The sequence below is a fragment of the Electrophorus electricus genome, chromosome 20 (genome assembly GCF_041902795.1).
Source record: "Electrophorus electricus isolate QZ-2024a chromosome 20, ASM4190279v1, whole genome shotgun sequence".
Lineage (NCBI taxonomy): Eukaryota > Metazoa > Chordata > Actinopteri > Gymnotiformes > Gymnotidae > Electrophorus > Electrophorus electricus.
In genome coordinates, this window is record NC_137516.1 from 19455156 (window position 1) to 19474770 (window position 19615).

Consider the following 19615-nt stretch of genomic DNA (forward strand, 5'->3'; position numbering starts at 1 on the left):
TTTGATTAGCCGTGGCCTTCAGATATTCGATGGTTTTAGACAGTTTCACATTTGAGCAGAATCTCCCAGCATCCCAGCGTCCCCCCCCCCCGTATCCCAGCGTCCCCCCCCGTATCCCAGCATCCCCCCCGTATCCCAACATCCCCCCCATATCCCAGCGTACCCCCCCCATATCCCAACATCACCCCCCGTATCCCAGCGTCTCCGCTCTCCCTATATCCCAGCATCCCCCCCGTATCCCAGCGTCCCCCCCCGTATCCCAGCGTCTCCCCTCTCCCAGCATCCCAGCGTCCCCCCCCCGTATCCCAGCATCTCCCCTCTCCCAGCATCCCCCCCGTATCCCAGCGTCCCCCCATTTCCCAGCATCCCAGTGTACCCCCCTCTCCCAGTTTCCCCCCCCATCTCCCAGTTCTACGTTCACTTCTTTTAAATGTGAATTCCTTCCCTTGCTTACTTCTCACTTGTCCCTTAGGAACTACGTGCTGAACGTCTCTGATGGCATCGGAAACTTTGGGGAGGTGAGACTGCCCATCCTGGGGTGTCTGGCCATCTCCTGGGTAGTAGTCTTCCTCTGCCTCATCCGTGGGGTGAAGTCCTCAGGCAAGGTATGCTGGCTTCATCTGTTTGTGAATCTCCTCCATGTCAGCACTGCTATGGTGAGCAGAAACCATGCTGTGAGCACACGTGCTGATTTGCTTTGGTTTTGGGCTCTCTCAGGTGGTGTACTTCACTGCAACCTTCCCCTACGTGGTACTCACCATCCTCTTCGTCAGAGGCATCACACTGGAAGGAGCTATCAGCGGGATTAAGTACTACCTCACACCACAGTGGCAGAAAATCCTGGATGCCAAGGTCAGCACACCACACAGACACACCTGGAAAGGGCTGTGTTGGAACATGACTGTCTATCTGCACTGCTATACCTTAGTGTGTGTATGTATGCGCACGCGTGTGTGTGTGTGTGTGTGTGTGTGTGTGTGTGTAGGTGTGGGGTGATGCTGCATCACAGATTTTCTACTCCCTGGGTTGTGCATGGGGTGGTCTTATCACCATGGCATCATACAACAAGTTCCACAACAACTGTTTCAGGTACTGAACGTGAACGTGCTCTGTTTCAGGTACTGAATGTGAACGTGCCCAGTTTTAGGTACTGAACGAGCCCAGCTTCAGGTACTGAACGTGCCCCGTTTCGAGACTGTTCACTTTAGTCATCTTACTCAGATTTGTTAACTTAAAAGTGAATTTAGATCAAACTTTTTTGCTGTGATGTTAGTGCAAACTTTTTATTGGTGTTTTGGTGAAGGGGAGAAGTAAATGTATCTTGATGTGTGTGTGTGTGTGTCTAACCACAGTGATAGAATGGTTACATTTTAAATGGGAGGTATTGCGTGTACTGCAGTAGATGGAAGGCTGAGCTGTGTGGATATGTGGGTAAATGCCTGCTGGTGAGAAGTGCTGAGTCGTGTGTACTCAAAAGAAGAGATAAGGAGATAGAAGACTCCAGAACATCTAACCTTCGCTCCACATAGCAGGCTTATCCAGGAAGCCTCTTCAGTGCCCCCTTGTGACATGTTATGATAACTGCAGTTTAATGTATATCTTGACTATACAGGAAAAGGGGATTTAGAAACAAATGGAGATGTTCATATCTGAGCACAGCCTGGTAGTGAGGCGGGGTGACCTGGCGTGGCACAGCGCTCACATGGTGCTTTCCGTTCCCTCCGGGGCTGTGACAGGGACAGCATCATCATCAGCGTGACCAACTGTGCCACCAGCGTCTACGCTGGCTTCGTCATCTTCTCCATCCTGGGCTTCATGGCGCACCACCTTGGGGTGGATGTGTCCCAGGTGGCAGACCACGGGCCGGGTCTTGCCTTCGTCGCCTACCCCGAGGCCCTGACGCTTCTACCCATCTCACCGCTCTGGTCCCTGCTCTTCTTCTTCATGCTCATCCTGCTAGGATTGGGCACACAGGTAACCCCGCCCACCTTGCATGTAACCCTGCCCACCTTCATATTTTCACTGTCAACCTGGGGAAAAACTGCTTCAACTCTTCTGAATGTGGTTGTCCATAACCACGTGTGTCCCGCTGAGCAGTTCTGTCTGCTGGAGACGCTGGTCACCGCCATAGTGGATGAGATCGGGACAGACTGGATTATTCGGAGAAAAACCTTCATCACTCTTGGAGTGGCCATAGTTGGCTTCCTCTTAGGAGTGCCCCTGACCACACGGGTGTGTTGCCTGTGAACGCGCATACACGCTCACACACACACACACACGCACACGCACACACACAGACACACACACACACACACACACACACACACACACACACACACACACACACACACTCACTCACAGTGGGTGTCCCCCTTGTGGTTGCAGGCAGGAATATACTGGCTGTTGCTGATGGATAACTATGCAGCCAGCTTCTCTTTGGTCATCATTTCCTGCATCATGTGCATTTGTATTATGTATGTCTACGGTAAGTCCTCCACCGCCAACGCTAGGCAGTGTATCCAGGCAGGGTTGTGGGTGGAGCCTCACTGAAGCTGTGTTCCCATTGGCAGGACACAGGAACTACTTTAAGGATGTGGAGATGATGCTGGGATTCCCTCCTCCTGCCTTCTTCAGGATTTGTTGGAGGTTCATCTCTCCGCTCATCATCTCAGTGAGTGAGGCCACACCCCAAAACAGCTATTAAACACCCCTGTGCCCCAGATCAGACAGGTCACACGTGTGTGTGTGTGTGTGTGTGTGTGTGTATGTATGTGTGTGTGTGTGTGTGTGTGTGTGTGCGTGTGTGTTTATGTTTCATGCCCTCCTCTGTCTGCAGTTCATCCTGATCTTCACAGTGATCCAGTACAAGCCCATCACCTACAACGACTACGTCTTCCCAGACTGGTCTCTCGTCATCGGCTTCTGTATGGCCTTGTCCTCGGTGGTCTGCATTCCCATCTACAGCATCTTTAAGATTCTCACATCCAAGGGCTCCACCTTCTCAGAGGTGAGGCATTGCGGTCACACACACCGTTTCTTTGCTTTGGATAAGTTAAACATTCACACAGGATATTGTGTGGTGGTCCAAGCTCCAGAATGTCATTTCCATGTTTCTGAATAAACTGAAGTGTAAGAGTCGGTCTGCGTTAAACGTCCCCGCGAGGTGTATCAGGTCCAGCCTGCTGCTGAGGGGAGATTACGCCGGGGTTTCTGCCAAGTCAGCCTTTTCCTGAAGAAACGCTTCCACGCGATAAGGCTTTGAAATGAGGGCGAAGGAGATTTTCCCTAATCGTCTCGCCCTGATTTCCATCTCTCCACACTGCCTTTCCCAGCGGTTGAAGAACGCGTTGAGGCCGGATCCTGATTGGGGCCCGGCGCTGCCGGAGCACAGGCTGGGCCGCTACGCCTCGCCGGGGCCAGAGGGCATGGACATGCGGCCAACCACAGGTGAGCTGGAGGAGGGCCGGGAGGCGGAGAAAGAACACAAGGATGAGATGGGCAGCAATGGCTCCACGCTCAAGCCCACGCCCACTGCATAGGGACAGGGTCCGGGGCCAGGGCGACGCCCCCACAGCCGCAGGCCGAGGAGCAGGCCACACTCGCTGGAGAACCTTTACATATTGTAAGGGCTTTATTATTTCTAACCTCTAGAGAAATCGGTTGTCATCCAAAACCTTTTTCCTTTTTAATTTTTTAATGCCGTTTTTATTTTTTAAGTAAAAAAAAACAAGGTATGTTCATGTGCAGGAAGCATTTTTTCACATACCCACCAAGTGTACAGTTGTGGCATACGTGTTTTTGTTGTTTGTTTATTTGTTTTTCCTTTTTTTTCTTTTGTGTAGAATTATCCAGAAATATGTCTGCTGTAGTTGTAGGCTACTGGTGTGTAGGGCGACGCTCCGCGTGCTGGTCAGTTTAAGGGCTGAAGACCAAACGTTCTTTGACTAGAGTAAATATATCCTGACATAACCATTTCCTGGCATCTTTTAAGGTTTCCATGTGTTATTTATGTTTTTATTTAGCCACACTGTACTGGGCGTAGCCTGGTGCCTTCACATAGCTCCACCTTTCCGTCCTTCTCCTACAGGACGCGGCACAAAGGACGACTTTCGCCTTCAGCCCATATGAAAGCACATTAAAGTCCCAAACCCAATCTCAGGGTGTCCCACAGCCCTCTAAAGCCATGAGATCACCAGTCATTAGAAGAAATATCTTCATTATAGCCTGATTTATTCGTTTTGATTTTACCTAAGAGGGGATGAAATATTTTGTAAGGGTTTTACGTGGCGCAAACTACCACTGACCAGTCGATTTAAACCTGAAATGCATCTTGTGGGTACCAAGCAAAAAAAAATCCAGACCACCCTCGTGCAGGCGTGTATGTGTGTGTGTGCATGCAGGCGTGTGTGTGTGTGTGTGTAGGCGTGTGTGTGCGTTCCAGAGTGTGTGTGTGTGTGTGTGTGTGTGCAGGCGTGTGTGTACGTTCCAGAGTGTGTGTGTGTGTGTGTGTGTGTGTGCGCATGTGTGTGTGTGTGTGCAGGCGTGTGTGTGTGTGTTTGTCTGTGTGCATGCAGGCGTGCATGTGTTGGTTTTCCTTCTCTTTCTTCTGTCCCCCGATCTGTCCTCAGCACACTGGGAAATCTGTGTGTGCGTGCGTGTGTGTGTGTGCGTGTGTGTGTGTGTGTGTGCATCTCAAAGCACTGGAGAGCAAAGGAGTCTAGGAGAGAGATGGAGAGAGAGGGAGAGAGAGAGGGAGGGAGGGAGGGAGAGACCAATGTGGGAGAGAACATTTTGATTAAGGAAAAACATGTTTGTAGAGCCTAACTGAAGAGTGTCAGTGTAACTCATAAGAACTTTGAACTGTTCGCATTTGTTGATGCATAGTTTCATAGTAAATAGCAAACAAGGAAGATTGTTTGTTTATTTTGTAAAGATTCTAGCGTGCCCTGAAAAATAATTGTATTGTTTACCATTCCTCATCCACGGCTTGACCATTTCCCTCCATTTTCTGTTTTGTTTTGGAGGACAAGGGGACTAAATACCACTAAAGCACAGACACACCTGGCAGGAGAGGTGTACCATGGCTGAGCGTGTGGTGTTTAAGCAGTGTGGTGTTTGAGCAGTGAGTCGTGTCTGCTGGGCTGTTAAGCGACTGCAGGACTGTCCATATTGTCTGATCTTGGGTTAGGGTCAATTAGGGTCAGAGCTAGGGTAAGTTAGGGTCAGGGCTAGGGTCAGTTAGGGTCAGGGCTAGGGTCAGTTAGGGTCAGGGCTAGGGTAAGTTAGGGTCAGGGCTAGGGTAAGTTAGGGTCAGGGCTAGGGTCAGTTAGGGTCAGGGCTAGGGTAAGTTAGGGTCAGGGCTAGGGTCAGTTAGGGTCAGGGCTAGGGTAAGTTAGGGTCAGGGCTAGGGTAAGTTAGGGTCAGGGCTAGGGTCAGTTAGGGTCAGGGCTAGGGTAAGTTAGGGTCAGGGCTAGGGTCAGTTAGGGTCAGGGCTAGGGTAAGTTAGGGTCAGGGCTAGGGTCAGTTAGGGTCAGGGCTAGGGTAAGTTAGGGTCAGGGCTAGGGTCAGTTAGGGTTAGGGTTAAACTCAGTGTCCTGTACTGCTTGCCTCATGGTTCTGCCAGGAAGGCATTTGGGAATCCTGTGCCTCCTCCTAAAGGTTGTGATCTGTGCACTTTCAGTCCTCCGGTCTCGGTAGAGAAGCATAGCCTGGTTCTGGTGCCACACCTCATTTCCTCTCCATCACTGATGTACAATAATGTAAAAACAACAACAAAACAGTATTAATCAATAATTGAACTGGTGTCTGCGTCGTTGTTAGTGGATCAGGGAATGGGTGGGAGGCAATTTCATACTGTATGTAGGGAACATTCTTGTGTTTTTGTTTGGTTTCTTTTTACTTGTAGCTCGTGTTGTGTGTGTGCTGTGTGTCGTGGATATGCTAATTCTGCATCTGGTTTTAGTTTTAGGATTTAAATCATGTCGTTTTAATATGTAACTAGTCATTTAACAAAAGAATCTTTGTGAGAGGTTTGCTTTTGTAGTACTAAAACAGTATTTTATCTGTAAATTGTATTATTTTATTTTTTGTGTGTTTCTAGTCACACTACATGGTATTCACGTTCAAGCCAGCCATTATCAAAGGTATTGCCAAACTAACACTATGGGTTAAAACTTCAACGCCAGAGAACGGCTGTTCCCAGCATCAATCTGATGTTCCTCAGCTCCACACAGTGTTCGAGCTCCACCACAGTCTAGTAACTGCTGCCTGGATGACGTTTGGTGGCGTATTAGTATCCTCTGGTAATCTAGGAAATGTCTGTACACAATGCCTGGGAATGTCTGGGACATTCATAGTACACATTTCTGATTCATGTAGCACACTGGTTTATTTGGAAATACATGTCCAGTATCTGGCAAGTGTTTTTAAAGTCATGATGAAAAACCTGTATGATATCATTTCAAAAGGTGGGTGTTTCCAGACTAATAAACCTGAGTTCCTTGTAGCAATAACATTGTTTATTAGAGAGAAAATTAACTGCTAGCGTTAGAAAGGACGGATACGTTTCTGTAAAGACCCAAGGAGTACACGGGGCTTGTCGGGTGGACGAGTGAAACCTGAATTACGCAACTCATCTCGTCACTGGGTTACTTGTTTAATTTTTAGTTGCCGATTTTATTGAAAAAAACCAAGCCTTGACCTAAGCTACAGGGTTGACCTTTGCCCTTTGAATCTTCCAGCGGAGCGGAGATACTGACACGCTGTAAAAACTCTCCTGCTCATACAGTTTTGTTGTCCTGATGCATTTTCCATTTTCACTGAAAATGAACTGAACATATTTTTGTGAGGTTGTTTTGCATTAATGTATTAATGCAGAAGTACCTACTGGACAGTGGCGGAACAGTAGCTGTGAAGTCCACTCCCCAGTCGCATGGAGTTTTTATTTCAGAATAGAATTCAGCATCGTGTATTTTCATGTTGGTGCAGCACTTTACAATGTCACGTTTATGATGTTTAAAGGAACAGCGATCACCCACCACCCGGGTCCTGTGCTATACTGGAGTTCATATTTTACAGGGGTCTGTGTCTACTACTGTATGATGAATATTTGTCTTCTCATGTTGTGGTAAATCCTGAGAGAGTTAAGCACAATGAGCTCTGTACTCGACTGCATCTAACCATGTCTTTGAACCTTAGGGCCAAAAAAAAAAAAAAAGTCTTAGTTATGTCAGCTGTGTATCTTAAACTGTTCAATATCAAATGGTTAAAAAATAAAGTTTATTTTAAAGATCAGTTTCTGTCTCATCCTTATACCAATCAAATACATTTAATAAGGGTGTAAACAACTGGCTTCAAGGCAAAGTTAGATTCAAAAGGTAAGGAGCGTCCATGAGAATGTGAAGTAAACTGACCAGTATTCCATCTCCAAGTCCTCCGTCTGTAACCACTCTAACCACTCATAAAAGCACCTCCAGTATTGTTTACGGAGCCACGTCTACACTTCTGCCCACTCATGCCTCTGCTGGGGGCTACAGAGATGCCTTCCTCTCTCAGCCAAGCTCAAGAGGGGCTAAGCAGGCTTCCTGCCTGGAGGAACCGCATGCGCCTGCTTGCCTGCTGACCTCTGCTGGCCATTCTCTGCACTGCAGGTGGAGTGGGGTACAGTGGTGGCAGGGGTTGGTTTGCATCTGGGCCAGGCTGCATGGACCGGTGCGGCTGCCCAAGGTCTGAGCCCACGGCAAGGTGTGGTATGGAGCTCATGGTGCCCACAGGACGCTCCGCACAGCGTTTCTCTCTGGGCACGACGCTGTGGTGGGAAGACCTCACAGAAGACCCAGAGGTGCTGTGTGGCAGTGTAGGACACTCTGCAGCAGGAACAGTGAACATGCAGTGGCTCAGGCCGGACTGATCCGAGTCTAGGCGCCGGGCCGGTTCGGGAGCCAGGACCTTAGAGGCAGGTCTGTCCCAGGGTTGGCCTGACAGGCCTGGCTGGCGGGAGCTAGCTGGAGGAGAGGGGTTGGTACCGGGACAGTCTGTCCTCGGGAGAGCCAGCGAGATCTTCATCTGTGGGTCACTTGCAGTCACAGTGGCCAGCATTGAGTCCCTGGAGTAACCACAGTATTAGTACAAATACTGATTCAGTCAGCACTGCTGCCAAAATTTTGTAAATATTCTCTCAACCTAATAAAGCTGTGGTTTAATTAAACCTGTAGGAGTTGCACTACAAACAACAAAAATGGATGGTGGTACAGTATCTGCTGATTGAGAGTCACATGTAACTGGGCGGAGCAGATTCACATGTGCAGACCTGGTAGGGGCTGGAGGGACGCAGGGATTGGGCATATCTGAGCAGGAGGCCTTGTCCGTCAACCTCAGTGCCTGCAGGTCCCTCTGGATGACCCGCCTCTCCTCCCTCAGCTCTACAAGGAGACATCAGCACTAGCAAAGAGCTAGGGCACCTCCTCTAATCGTGAGCCCACTCCCACCTCCCACCGTCCCAGCGGAGTCACCTGTCTGCTGGATGTGTTCATAATTCATCTTTAGAGCAGAGCGACAGGGGCCCCTGCTTCTGTGCAGACGTTTTGTTTACAAAGCAGACCAAAGTGCTTTAACTTTCCAAAGCCAGGACAGTGTTCACTAAACACACAACTGTTTGTGCACTGCATTTACATGCTACTGTGTCAAACAAATAACATCAAATTTATTTATAGACCACTTTTTACAACAAATGTCACACTATGTGATTCCTGTGGGTACAGAAAGGTGGCAAAAGTGGATATACATTTAGCGCCGAACCACTAGATGGCAGTCAAACACAATTACGCATGTCAGCCAACAGCACATCTGGATATACTTAAAGACTTTTAATAGACTGGTGCTAATGGCCAAGGATGGCGCTCGGTTTGGAGGTGGAAAAGCCCGCAGAGCAGAGGCTATGCAAGCAAGCAACTGAACCTACCAAAGTTTCACAACAACTCACAACTACAGACATAAAGAAAACCAAACTGAACGAACAGGAGGATGTCAAGGTGAGAGGATTCTGTAGGTACTAACTGACCTGTTAAGGTTGGCTCCACTAATTCAGGACCAGCCTGCCTCTGATATTCCAACTCCACACTCTCCTGAAAAACACACACACAAACAGAAAACAAATTACACAGGGAACTACGATTACTATGTTAAAATACTTGGTGCTGTGACACATCTCTATGAAGTCTAGCAAAACATTCAAAAGTCCAATGAACAATCAATGTTTTAAAAAATGTTATATGTTATAAGTATAAGGTTCCATATTACACACAGCTCCACAAAAACTGGCCATTTTCTGACAGTGTCTTACTTCACTAGTCAATGTTTACCACAGGTTTGTTATAAACGCTCTGCTATACGAGGTCTAGCCTGATGGGCACAGCCCAGCCTCGCAGGCCTTGTCATTAGTGAATGTGTAATTTGGCTGATGGCAACACAGCGTTTCCTGTGTCTGAGGTGTAATCAGCATCTAAGCATCATCCTGGTGTCAGCTCAGGCTGCAGGTGAGAGCCCGTCACCCATGTGAAACACGAGCGCATCTGCTCCGCCTGTGGCTCTGCTGGGGGGTTGAAACCCAAGCGCGCAGGGTGAGTAATGGAGCACAGAGGAAAACCAGAACCCGTCTCTCTCTTTCTCTCTTTTCGATTCTTCTTCTCTTTCATTCTTCTTCTCTCCCCCTCTTTTCTTTCTCCCTCTCGCTGTTTTGCTGTTTTTCTACCCTTTTCATTTTGTCTCTTTCATTTTTTAGCTTTCTTTTGACCTCTCCCCTATCTCCCCATGTTCTTAAAATAAACATCTTTCATCTTTTTCTTAAAATAAACCATATGTATATATGCGAGTGTATGGAGGACGTTTTAGAACTAGGCTCTCTATTCCTCGTTAACTGTGAGAAATAAAACCTGCTATTTTTACATTGGGTGTATTAGATAACTGTAGCCACTGTACTTGCTGTGCTGTGTATGAAGAGGAGACGTGTGTGTTAAATTCCTTAGCTGCTTGGCACTGGGATGCTCCACATCTGGTGGGGGAGGGTGTCATTTTTCATGGCCAGCAAAGATAAGCAGTGAGAGAACAACTCATCTCACATGCTAGTCAGTACACATGGCATGAGTCTCACGCAAATTAGGACTCAAATCAGTACACTGCAAACCATACCAACCTATTCCATAAACAAGTGCACTCCTGTCTTACTACGCTGGCCTACTCGTGTGCACTCCTGTCTTACTACGCTGGCCTACTCGTGTGCACTCCTGTCTTACCACACTTACCTACTCGTGTGCACTCCTGTCTTACTACGCTGGCCTACTCGTGTGAACTCCTGTCTTACTACGCTGGCCTACTCGTGTGCACTCCTGTCTTACCACACTGGCCTACTCGTGTGCACTCCTGTCTTACTACGCTAGCCTACTCGTGTGCACTCCTGTCTTACTACGCTGGCCTACTCGTGTGCACTCCTGTCTTACCACACTTACCTACTCGTGTGAACTCCTGTCTTACTACGCTGGCCTACTCGTGTGCACTCCTGTCTTACCACACTGGCCTACTCGTGTGCACTCCTGTCTTACTACGCTGGCCTACTCGTGTGCACTCCTGTCTTACTACGCTGGCCTACTCGTGTGCACTCCTGTCTTACCACACTTACCTACTCGTGTGAACTCCTGTCTTACTACGCTGGCCTACTCGTGTGCACTCCTGTCTTACCACACTTACCTACTCGTGTGCACTCCTGTCTTACCACACTGGCCTACTCGTGTGCACTCCTGTCTTACCACACTGGCCTACTCGTGTGCACTCCTGTCTTACCACACTTACCTACTCGTGTGCACTCCTGTCTTACCACACTGGCCTACTCGTGTGCACTCCTGTCTTACCACACTGGCCTACTCGTGTGCACTCCTGTCTTACCACACTGGCCTACTCGTATGCACTCCTGTCTTACTACACTGGCCTACTCGTGTGTACTCCTGTCTTACTATGCTGGCCTACTCGTGTGCACTCCTGTCTTACCACACTTACCTACTCGTGTGCACTCCTGTCTTACCACACTGGCCTACTCGTGTGCACTCCTGTCTTACCACACTGGCCTACTCGTGTGCACTCCTGTCTTACCACACTGGCCTACTCGTGTGCACTCCTGTCTTACTACACTGGCCTACTCGTGTGTACTCCTGTCTTACTATGCTGGCCTACTCGTGTGCACTCCTGTCTTACCACACTTACCTACTCGTGTGCACTCCTGTCTTACTACACTGGCCTACTCGTGTGCACTCCTGTCTTACTACGCTGGCCTACTCGTGTGCACTCCTGTCTTACCACACTTACCTACTTGTGTGCACTCCTGTCTTACTCCACTGGCCTACTCGTGTGCACTCCTGTCTTACCACACTTACCTACTCGTGTGCACTCCTGTCTTACCACACTTACCTACTCGTGTGCACTCCTGTCTTACTACACTGGCCTACTCGTGTGCACTCCTGTCTTACCACACTTACCTACTCGTGTGCACTCCTGTCTTACCACACTGGCCTACTCGTGTGCACTCCTGTCTTACTCCACTGGCGTACTCATGCTGATGTTCTGACACTGGCCACCATGCACCTGTCTCCAGGAACCTCCTCAAGCTTGAGGAGATCGTCCCTCCCACATGGAGGCATAGAGCTCCTGACGCCAGTGCCCATGTGAGGGTGACGCTGGCACTTACCCTAAACCCCCACCTAGGGAACCAGAGGCTGCCCACGATTGTGATGCCACCAGGTAACTGCAAATTGTGCTGGAGCTCTTAATATGACAAAAAGTTCAGAGCAAGGCAGGGACAGTGACCTCCTACCTGCAGGATCTGGACGTCCTTCTTCAAGGCCTCACACTCCTCAGTAAGGACTGACCTGTCCACCAATACAAAATACACTTAAAAACAGCTTTGGGATTGAAGGAACTGGTCTCTTTAAACGATCTTCTTGTGTCAGTGTTATGTTGTGTTACATAAAGAACAGCGACAGCAGTGGCAAGACCAGTGTTTCGTGTGTTTCGTGTTTATCTGGTCGTCACAGTGCTCAGCCCCTGCTGGAGCTACTTACTGGCATTCTGGTTTTCTGCAAGACTCTCTCCAGCTGGGCAGTGCGCGCTACCCAAACACAGTCTCCAAATATCCTCAGACAAGACCCGGCACATGACGCCTGGGGCTTGTTTGGACTGTCATAATGAGCAGCAGGGTTACGAGAGAAAAGGTCCCTCTGAGACGTTCCTTAAGCTCAGCGGGAAAGAACAACCCACTTCTGCTCTGTTACGTAACCACTGGAGGCGTGCAACTCACTTTACTTTTTTAGGGGCCAAGAATCCTACATATGCTGGCGTCTGTTATCCATTTGCTCACAATGGGGGTTTTTGTTCAGACTGGCCTGTTCACTCTGGGTCTCCCCACCCTGTCCTCCTGGCACACAGCCACCCACACACACCCCCAACCGCCCCAGATCTAGCAGAAACCCACAGGAGCTGGGCTTCAGATCCTGGGGAGAGATAGGGAGAGTGAGAGAGACAGACAGAGAGAAGTAGAGAGGTAGAGAAGAAAAACAAAAGCATGGAAGGGAGTATGGCTCAGTGGATCCACAAGGGGCAGCATGCTGGCTGCTGGTCTGGCTCTAGATCAGGGTCCTGACCTCTGACATCCTTGACCCCTGGGACCCAGAACCCACCCTGGCCTGCTGTGCGAGGCTAGCCTAGTTCCACATTCTGGACAGGGTGAGGTGACGTCCAACCACAAAATAACGGTCTGGTCAACATCCTCCATAACGTGTTGTGCAGGGAATGGCTAGTTAAGCAAAATATGACTGAATAAGACTAAGAGTTAACAGCAGACATGGACCTTTCATTCTTGGGGCAGAGATGTCAGTTAGACATCCTATCATTTTCTTGACTGGATAATGGATGATCAGTTTGGATGACAGGGGTCTCAGGGACTTCCACAGCCCTGACACACTCACACACACACAGCTGTAAGCAGCAGTAGGTCCAGACACGACTAGTGGGGAAGGCGTAGGCCCTGGAGCTGGGAGGGAAACACTCGCTCGTCTTTAAACATCCTGTGGAGGAGAGAAGGAGTGCACCGCGGCCGCTGACATTCTGAGATGATGCCGAGACATTCCCCAACACCCACATCACAGTCAAGAACACACCACAGAGGATGAAACAGCATGAGGCTCTGAGGTAATGTCAGGAGGGTTCAGTGTGTGTGTGTGTGTGTGTGTGTGTGTGTGTGTTTAAGGTTATGAAATAAATTGGTTTAAGGTTTTAAAAATTACATTTAATAGTTACAGTTGAAGGATATATTTTTTTTTACTATATACAGTTAAATGTTAGTTCATATTTTTATGTCAGTATCACCGTATCATAATAATACCCGCGTGACTTTTCCAGACGGCTGAGCTAAGGAAGCTGCAGTACTAACCGGAGATGGGTCACAACCTCGTCAATGTGGGTAACATTCAGTTTGTGCTTCAAGGCTCGGATTTCATCTGCACAGCTGGAGTGAAAATACATAAAAGAGCATGCGCATGCACACGCGCACACACACACACACACACACACACACACACACACACACACACACACACACACACACACACACACACACACACCTGCTCATTACAGCCTCTGAAGCTCAAGTTCAGAAATCCTTCCACAAAGCACACACTCTGGCACTCAGTAGGTTAATGGCACGTGTCAGTTTAAGTTTTTGTTATTTTATTCAACAATAACATATATATATAAAATAATAATAATAATAATAAGACCAGGTATCAAAAGGTAGTTTTTGCGACCATGTGCTTTACTGTTTTCTGCTTTCTAGAGATTACCACTTATTGTAGGCAGTGGTGTCTCAGTGGTTAACATACTTGACTAGTAATTAGAAGGTTGCTGGTTCAAGTTGCCACTGTTGGGCCCCTGAGCAAGAGCCTTAACCCTCAAGTTGTGTTGAGTCATAATTGTAAGTCACTTTGGATAAAAGTGTCAGCTATATGTTGTTATATCCATTTGATTTAGTTAAAATGATTATGCTATAAACAAACTAAATTATTTTCAGCAGTTGGTGGAATTTGGAAGACCTAAACTTCAAAATGGCAGCAATGCCAGACTCTGGAAATGTGGAGGTGGGAAGCAGGAAGCCTGGAAGTCTGTAGGGTTTCAACAATAGATTTAGTTTTATACTGGACAATCTACCATAAATCTCTATAACATAATAAGTGACAAGAAAACCATGGTTAGTGCAGTACAGAGAGAAAAGGACATTCCTTGTATTCCTGTTCACTGGGAACATTGTACGAGTGCACGCGTGTGCGTTTGTCACAGTGAGTTTCCTCTTGTGTCAGTCTGATTAAAGTAGACGTGTATGCACTCATCTGTGATGTGCATATGTGGACATATGCCTAATTATGCATTTTGACATCATGTACAAAATAAGTTGTGCTCTCGAGAAATCTTGAGGTTACAAGAAAAATAAATAATCTCATGAAAACAACATAAAAACAACATGTGCAGGCCTAACCTGGTGTGTGTGTTGTCTGGGCTCCTCCAACTCCCTTGGACACTGTCATTGAGGGCATAGTTCACCACCCGGGCACTATACCCACACATGACCTCACCTTCATCCCTGCAACACAAACACACAGCAGTTAAGGTCAGCGCCCCAGCTCCCACCTGCTCATTAGCACACTCTGTTCACCTGTTCACAATCTCCCACGGGTGCCCAGTTGCCCACAGGTGCCCGTCTCCAGCACGTCACACTGCTGCCTGTCACGGACGTGCCTAGCTGCTTTCTGAACGATATGACTGTATTTACTCTTTCCTTCCTTACCTATAACAGCTTTCTTATTTTGTCTCAATAAAATTCTGCCTTTTTTTCTACACACTTGTGTCACGCTCCTGTGTATAAAATGTCACACACTTATTCACACCGTGTAGCTCTCTCCACCACAGTACAGACAGTATTAAAACAACACCACTGTAGTTCAAACCCCTCGTAGTACTTAGAAAATCTGAAATCCTAGATCTCACAAGAGCTATGAACAATTGCCAAATGTTATGATCAGATATATATTGCTGGTTGTTCCTCCTTGTGAATTGTAAATATATAGAGAGACAGAGAGAGAGAAAGAAAGAGAAAGAGAGAGGAATGGATTCTGACAGCAAGAATATTTACATCTTTCAACACTGGCCAATATTTCAGCTTTGATAGTCCTGCAGGGTTCCCAACTTGCAAGAAGTGAGTGTGTGTGGGTGGGTGGGTGGGTGGGTGAGTGAGTGTGTGTTTGGGTGGCTGAGTGAGTGCGTGTGGGTGTGGGTGTGCACACACATGCGCGCATGCTATACATTTGGACAAGTGTTAAGAGCTACAGATCCTTATCATTTGGGGGTTTAACACTGTGTATGTGAATATAACTCCTGAAAGAGACAAATATCAGCAGGCGTTACAAATAAATCATTAAACCCTTTTACTCACACCACATGCTTTTATGACCGCATTTGCCAGACCCCCTGTAGTCCAGAATATGTAATGCAGTACACCAACATAGCCAAAAAGGAAAAAACCTTTTTAGATGCAGCATGTAAAATACACCAGCTAGAAGAGGGAAGCCCAAGCTCTGCAATGATGGGCACGTTTTTGTTTTGCTTAGTGAGGGATCAGAAGGTTCATTGTAGCACAAGCAGTGATCATAAAATAGTTCAGCTGCTCTCAGGCGGAAAAGGACTGTGACGTTGAAGGAAAAAAAAGAACTAAATCTTTTTGCTTGGTTGATATCACTGCTTTTCTAGGGCATGCATCCGTGTTAAATAAGGATCTATTCACACGTCTCGGCCTCTGTGTGACATCCGTTGTGCACACAGCTTTATGCGAGTTCCCGTTCCGCACTGTTCACTCTTCTGCAGAGATTTACGGAGTTCTTTCAGCTGGAGGCTCTCGCGCCGCTTGCAGTTCACACGCCCGCGCGAGAGCCCTCACTCAATAGGCATTTTGCACCAGGCCGGCAGGTGCGACTCCACCGCCCTCACCCTAACAAATCATGCGCACAAAGAACGAAGGCGGACCACACACGAGGGGAGGGAAGTCCGCGCTGAAGAGGGAGAGAAATCTGCCGGTTGGTTCTTGTAAATCAGTGCATTTTCAAAAGGCTTTGCCGCCCTTGCTCGCAGCTGCACAGAGGTAACGGTTTCCTGCCGGGAAACCCCTCGAGCCTGGAGCGAACCAGTGGGCACGCATCCACGTTTCCATCCGAAGGCATTTCGGCTGACTAACAGCCCGAGCCCTAATGATACGATCAAAGACAGAGAGGTCCGACCAAGGACAAAACGCAGCGATAAACAAACAGCGCTACAAAACGGGGTTTTATCGCGCGCTGGGCATTCGTTGGTCTCGAGTCGGATGGTTTATTTCAGCAGCGTATGAACGAGACCACTGATGACGCTTTAGAACGTTTCGTGAGCGTTCGAATTTCGCGTGCACTTCCTCCCAACAATGAGGGTCCCAGCCTGTTTAGTATAGCATTGAATGACCACGTGGGGAATCACATCCAACTTTAGACTAAGCTACACTGGATAGCCTTTACCCATGTCCGGGAGGGCAGCCATTTAATCTTAGCTGTTAGGTCACGTCAATTTACACCTACATTTTAAGATCTGTCAGTGAACAACCGTCGCGTAACACAACCCTCAGAGTAACACACTAACTGTCCAGAAGGAAGAGCTGCATTCTTTCCACCATCTTCCCTTTATGTGGATACCACCCCACTTTGGGTCTCATTAGCACCTGTAAATAACTTCCTTTAAAAAGAGTTAAGTGTTGATCTGGATATGATGTTAAGGTGAACAGAGTCCAAAGCCCAGCAGACAACAAGGCACCTTCTCCCACTGAGGTATCTAGACAACAAAACTGATCAGAAAATGCCACAAATTAGAGGACTAACACAGTGCTACTTGAAAAAGTGCTAAACAAAGTTGAAGAAAGATTCTGTACAATTACTAATGGCTGAGCTGAGATTTCACAGCTCCCATGCCGCTCTGGCCTGGGATCTTTTCTTCGCACCACAAAAACTAAATGATTTAAGGCCACAGCCCCCTTCCTACAGGGCACAGGTCCGTGTTTGACAAACTGGGGTCTCGGCCTTTGGCCCCTTCGTCAGGGAGCCCTGTGAGGTCAACACATTTATCAGAGCCTGCATTTGTGAACCAAACCCAACTGAGGAGACAGCAGAGAGGCCCCGCCCCTTCCCAGTCAGGCAGCCTGGTGCCCCCTGGTGTCTCTTCCCTGCTGTGCAGGGCTGGCGTCCCACGAGGCGTGGTCTTACTTGCCCAGCCGCACCGATTGGTCCCGCAGGGTGAGCAGGAGCAGCTGGAGCTCCGCCCGCAGCAGGTTCTTGACAGCAGGGGGGTCAGGCAGAGGGAAGTGGGGGCTCATGTTCCCCCTGCCGTGCCTGGAGCGCTGTGCCTCTCGCCAGATCTGCTCCCACATCTGCACCTGCAGTGAAGTAACACACGTGTGTGGTAAATTCCTCCCCAACAAAATGAAAGAAGCACAGAGTACTGAGGGACCAGGAAAATTTTCATCACACTGCCAATCCGATGACATGGGGGAAAAATATTATATATAAGAGGGAAAATGTTGGGAGTGGTCAAACTGAAGTGGGGGTGGTTAGATGGAGGTTGGGCGTGGATAAGTAGATGTGTAAATAGATGATAAATAGATGGATAAATAGATGGATAGTCGGGTAAATAGATGGATAAGTAGATAGATAAATAGATAATAAATAGATGGCTAAATAGTTGGGTAAATCAATGATAAATAGTTGGGTAAATAGCCAATTTTATGTCTGAGGTTTTGCAGAACACAACTTTGTTTTTTACTACTGTTAGTGAGCTGTGTTCTTTGATTGACTGTGAAAAGACACCGTGTGTAATGTTCAAGCCAAACATTGTTGGTTGAGTTGCGAGAATACACTATGATTTAAAAAGGTTTTGGTTAGGATTTAAAGTTTGAAGGTGTGATATGGCGAGACAGTCAGCATATTCATGCCAAACCACAGACTTTATCTGACACAAAAGCACAGCTTCTTAATGCTCATGCATGAATGGCTTTAGGTTTAGTTTGGCTGGGCTCAGCAGTTCCAAGCACACCGTTCAAATGTAAACAGTAACACAGGCCTGCTAGTTCAGCCATGGCACAAGTCCAGGGACCATTTCTAGGTGTTTTTATAATGTCACACTGGGATAGAGTGCTTTAGAATATAAATAAAGATTTGTAACCATAGCCAGTATGTTTAATTTCTGTTTCTTTTGGTTAAATCATATGCCAAAAACCTACTAAGTAACTTAAAAGAGTTGCAGGTGAAATGTTTTTCAGAGTGCTAAGATCTTTTGAAAGATGTAAGAGGTCTACATCTAAAACTAGCTATTCAGTTGTGTGTGTGTGTGTGTGTGTGTGTGTGTGTGTGTGTGTGTCAGTTCCTAATGTAAGTTACTGCCTCCTTTACCTCAGAATAGATCTCTGTGTACATATCTACAAGCGCATTTCCAAGTACAGTCCGAATCTCAGGAAACTCGGAATCAGGTACAAATTCCTTGACTAAGTTCCACACAGACTGCTGGTCTGGAAAATCCCCATGTAGCATCTCCGACATCAAGCAGACATCCGTATCAGTGACTTGAAACCATTCTGGCCACACTGAATAAGAACATCAGGAAGAAACACAACCAGTCAAAATCATCGTTCAAAAGCTGAATTATACAGGTCACGGTACTGCTAAAAATGATCCAAAATCACTTGAGAGAGAGAAGCATGTGTAAGACCTGCCTGTGTCTACAGTTAGGTGACCTCACCACTGCAACCTCATCTGTAGCATCAGAAGTACACAAAGAGTTTCCACTGACAAGGTGGATAGTTAAAACTATTCTTGGTGCATCATAAAACGCATCATAAAACGCTTAGGTTCATTAAGTTTGTCTGTGCATTATAAAAGATGTGCTGCCTTTATCTTACCGAATATCCTCGTCGCGTCCCGTATCTAGTGTAAACAGTGCTGTTGCTAGGACGGAAGAATCGCGAGATTACCTGCTACATGCTCTAATCAAAGGAGAAAAAATGAATAAAATAATGAATCATGGCGTAAAATGAGCGGGTTTGAAAACATTTATGAAGTCATTATTAGCCAGTATAGTTTGTTACCTTGAACTGTCTTTTAAAAACTAATTTTAGTTATATATACCTATACCGGAACTAAGTTTGATTACAATCATTTAAAAAGGGTTAACTTTATCAAAGCATTCACAACATTTACATATAATTAGACTTGGTCAATAGTCAATAGCACCGACTCTGTCGTACTCTGTCGTATTCTGCCCATCAACAGTCCGGTACTCACCCGTCACGTGCGCAATGAAACGTAACACTGAGCGGCACGAGAGCCGCGCGCCTCCCCGCGGACTTGCGAGAGCGCGCAGAAAGTCTCCTACAATGCAACGGTTTAGTTTGCACGCGGAAACCTGCCGTGTTACCGTAAACGCGAACGGCCGGTGAACGTTTGTGTCGCGCTGTGGGTTT

At 47.4% G+C, this 19615-nt stretch overlaps 2 protein-coding genes across 12 annotated transcripts in view; one reads left to right on the plus strand and one right to left on the minus strand.

Moving 5' to 3' along the window:
- slc6a9 (solute carrier family 6 member 9) overlaps window positions 1-4567 on the plus strand; it is a 36080-nt gene extending 31513 nt beyond the window's left edge. For all 4 annotated transcript variants that reach the window (XM_035536314.2, XM_035536312.2, XM_081703641.1 and 1 more), the window contains 9 exons: window positions 473-605; window positions 718-852; window positions 986-1089; window positions 1737-1974; window positions 2098-2232; window positions 2386-2485; window positions 2571-2671; window positions 2837-3007; window positions 3333-4567. In XM_035536314.2, coding sequence (XP_035392207.1) covers window positions 473-605; window positions 718-852; window positions 986-1089; window positions 1737-1974; window positions 2098-2232; window positions 2386-2485; window positions 2571-2671; window positions 2837-3007; window positions 3333-3539 — 1324 coding nt within the window. In that variant the 3' untranslated portion in view covers window positions 3540-4567. The remainder of the gene's footprint in view (window positions 1-472; window positions 606-717; window positions 853-985; window positions 1090-1736; window positions 1975-2097; window positions 2233-2385; window positions 2486-2570; window positions 2672-2836; window positions 3008-3332) is intronic.
- A 2178-nt stretch (window positions 4568-6745) lies between these two features.
- Window positions 6746-19574, minus strand: ccdc24 (coiled-coil domain containing 24). 8 transcript variants are annotated; one of them, XM_081703644.1, is made up of 11 exons: window positions 19437-19574; window positions 19055-19138; window positions 18869-18908; window positions 18549-18739; window positions 17367-17536; window positions 14570-14674; window positions 13472-13546; window positions 11858-11912; window positions 9059-9122; window positions 8309-8420; window positions 6746-8104 (listed from the first exon to the last, which is right to left on the minus strand). In XM_081703644.1, the coding sequence occupies exons 4-11, from the start codon at window positions 18693-18695 to the stop codon at window positions 7561-7563; spliced, it is 1272 nt and encodes a 423-aa protein (XP_081559770.1). In that variant the 5' UTR covers window positions 18696-18739; window positions 18869-18908; window positions 19055-19138; window positions 19437-19574; the 3' UTR covers window positions 6746-7560. The 8 variants fall into 8 exon arrangements, 7 of the variants coding, with proteins under 7 accessions (XP_081559770.1, XP_081559771.1, XP_081559773.1 ...); XM_081703645.1 differs by having other exon boundaries at window positions 19241-19475; XR_014118913.1 differs by having other exon boundaries at window positions 6746-7192; window positions 7413-8104; window positions 18869-19475.
- Window positions 19575-19615: the final 41 nt, after the last annotated feature.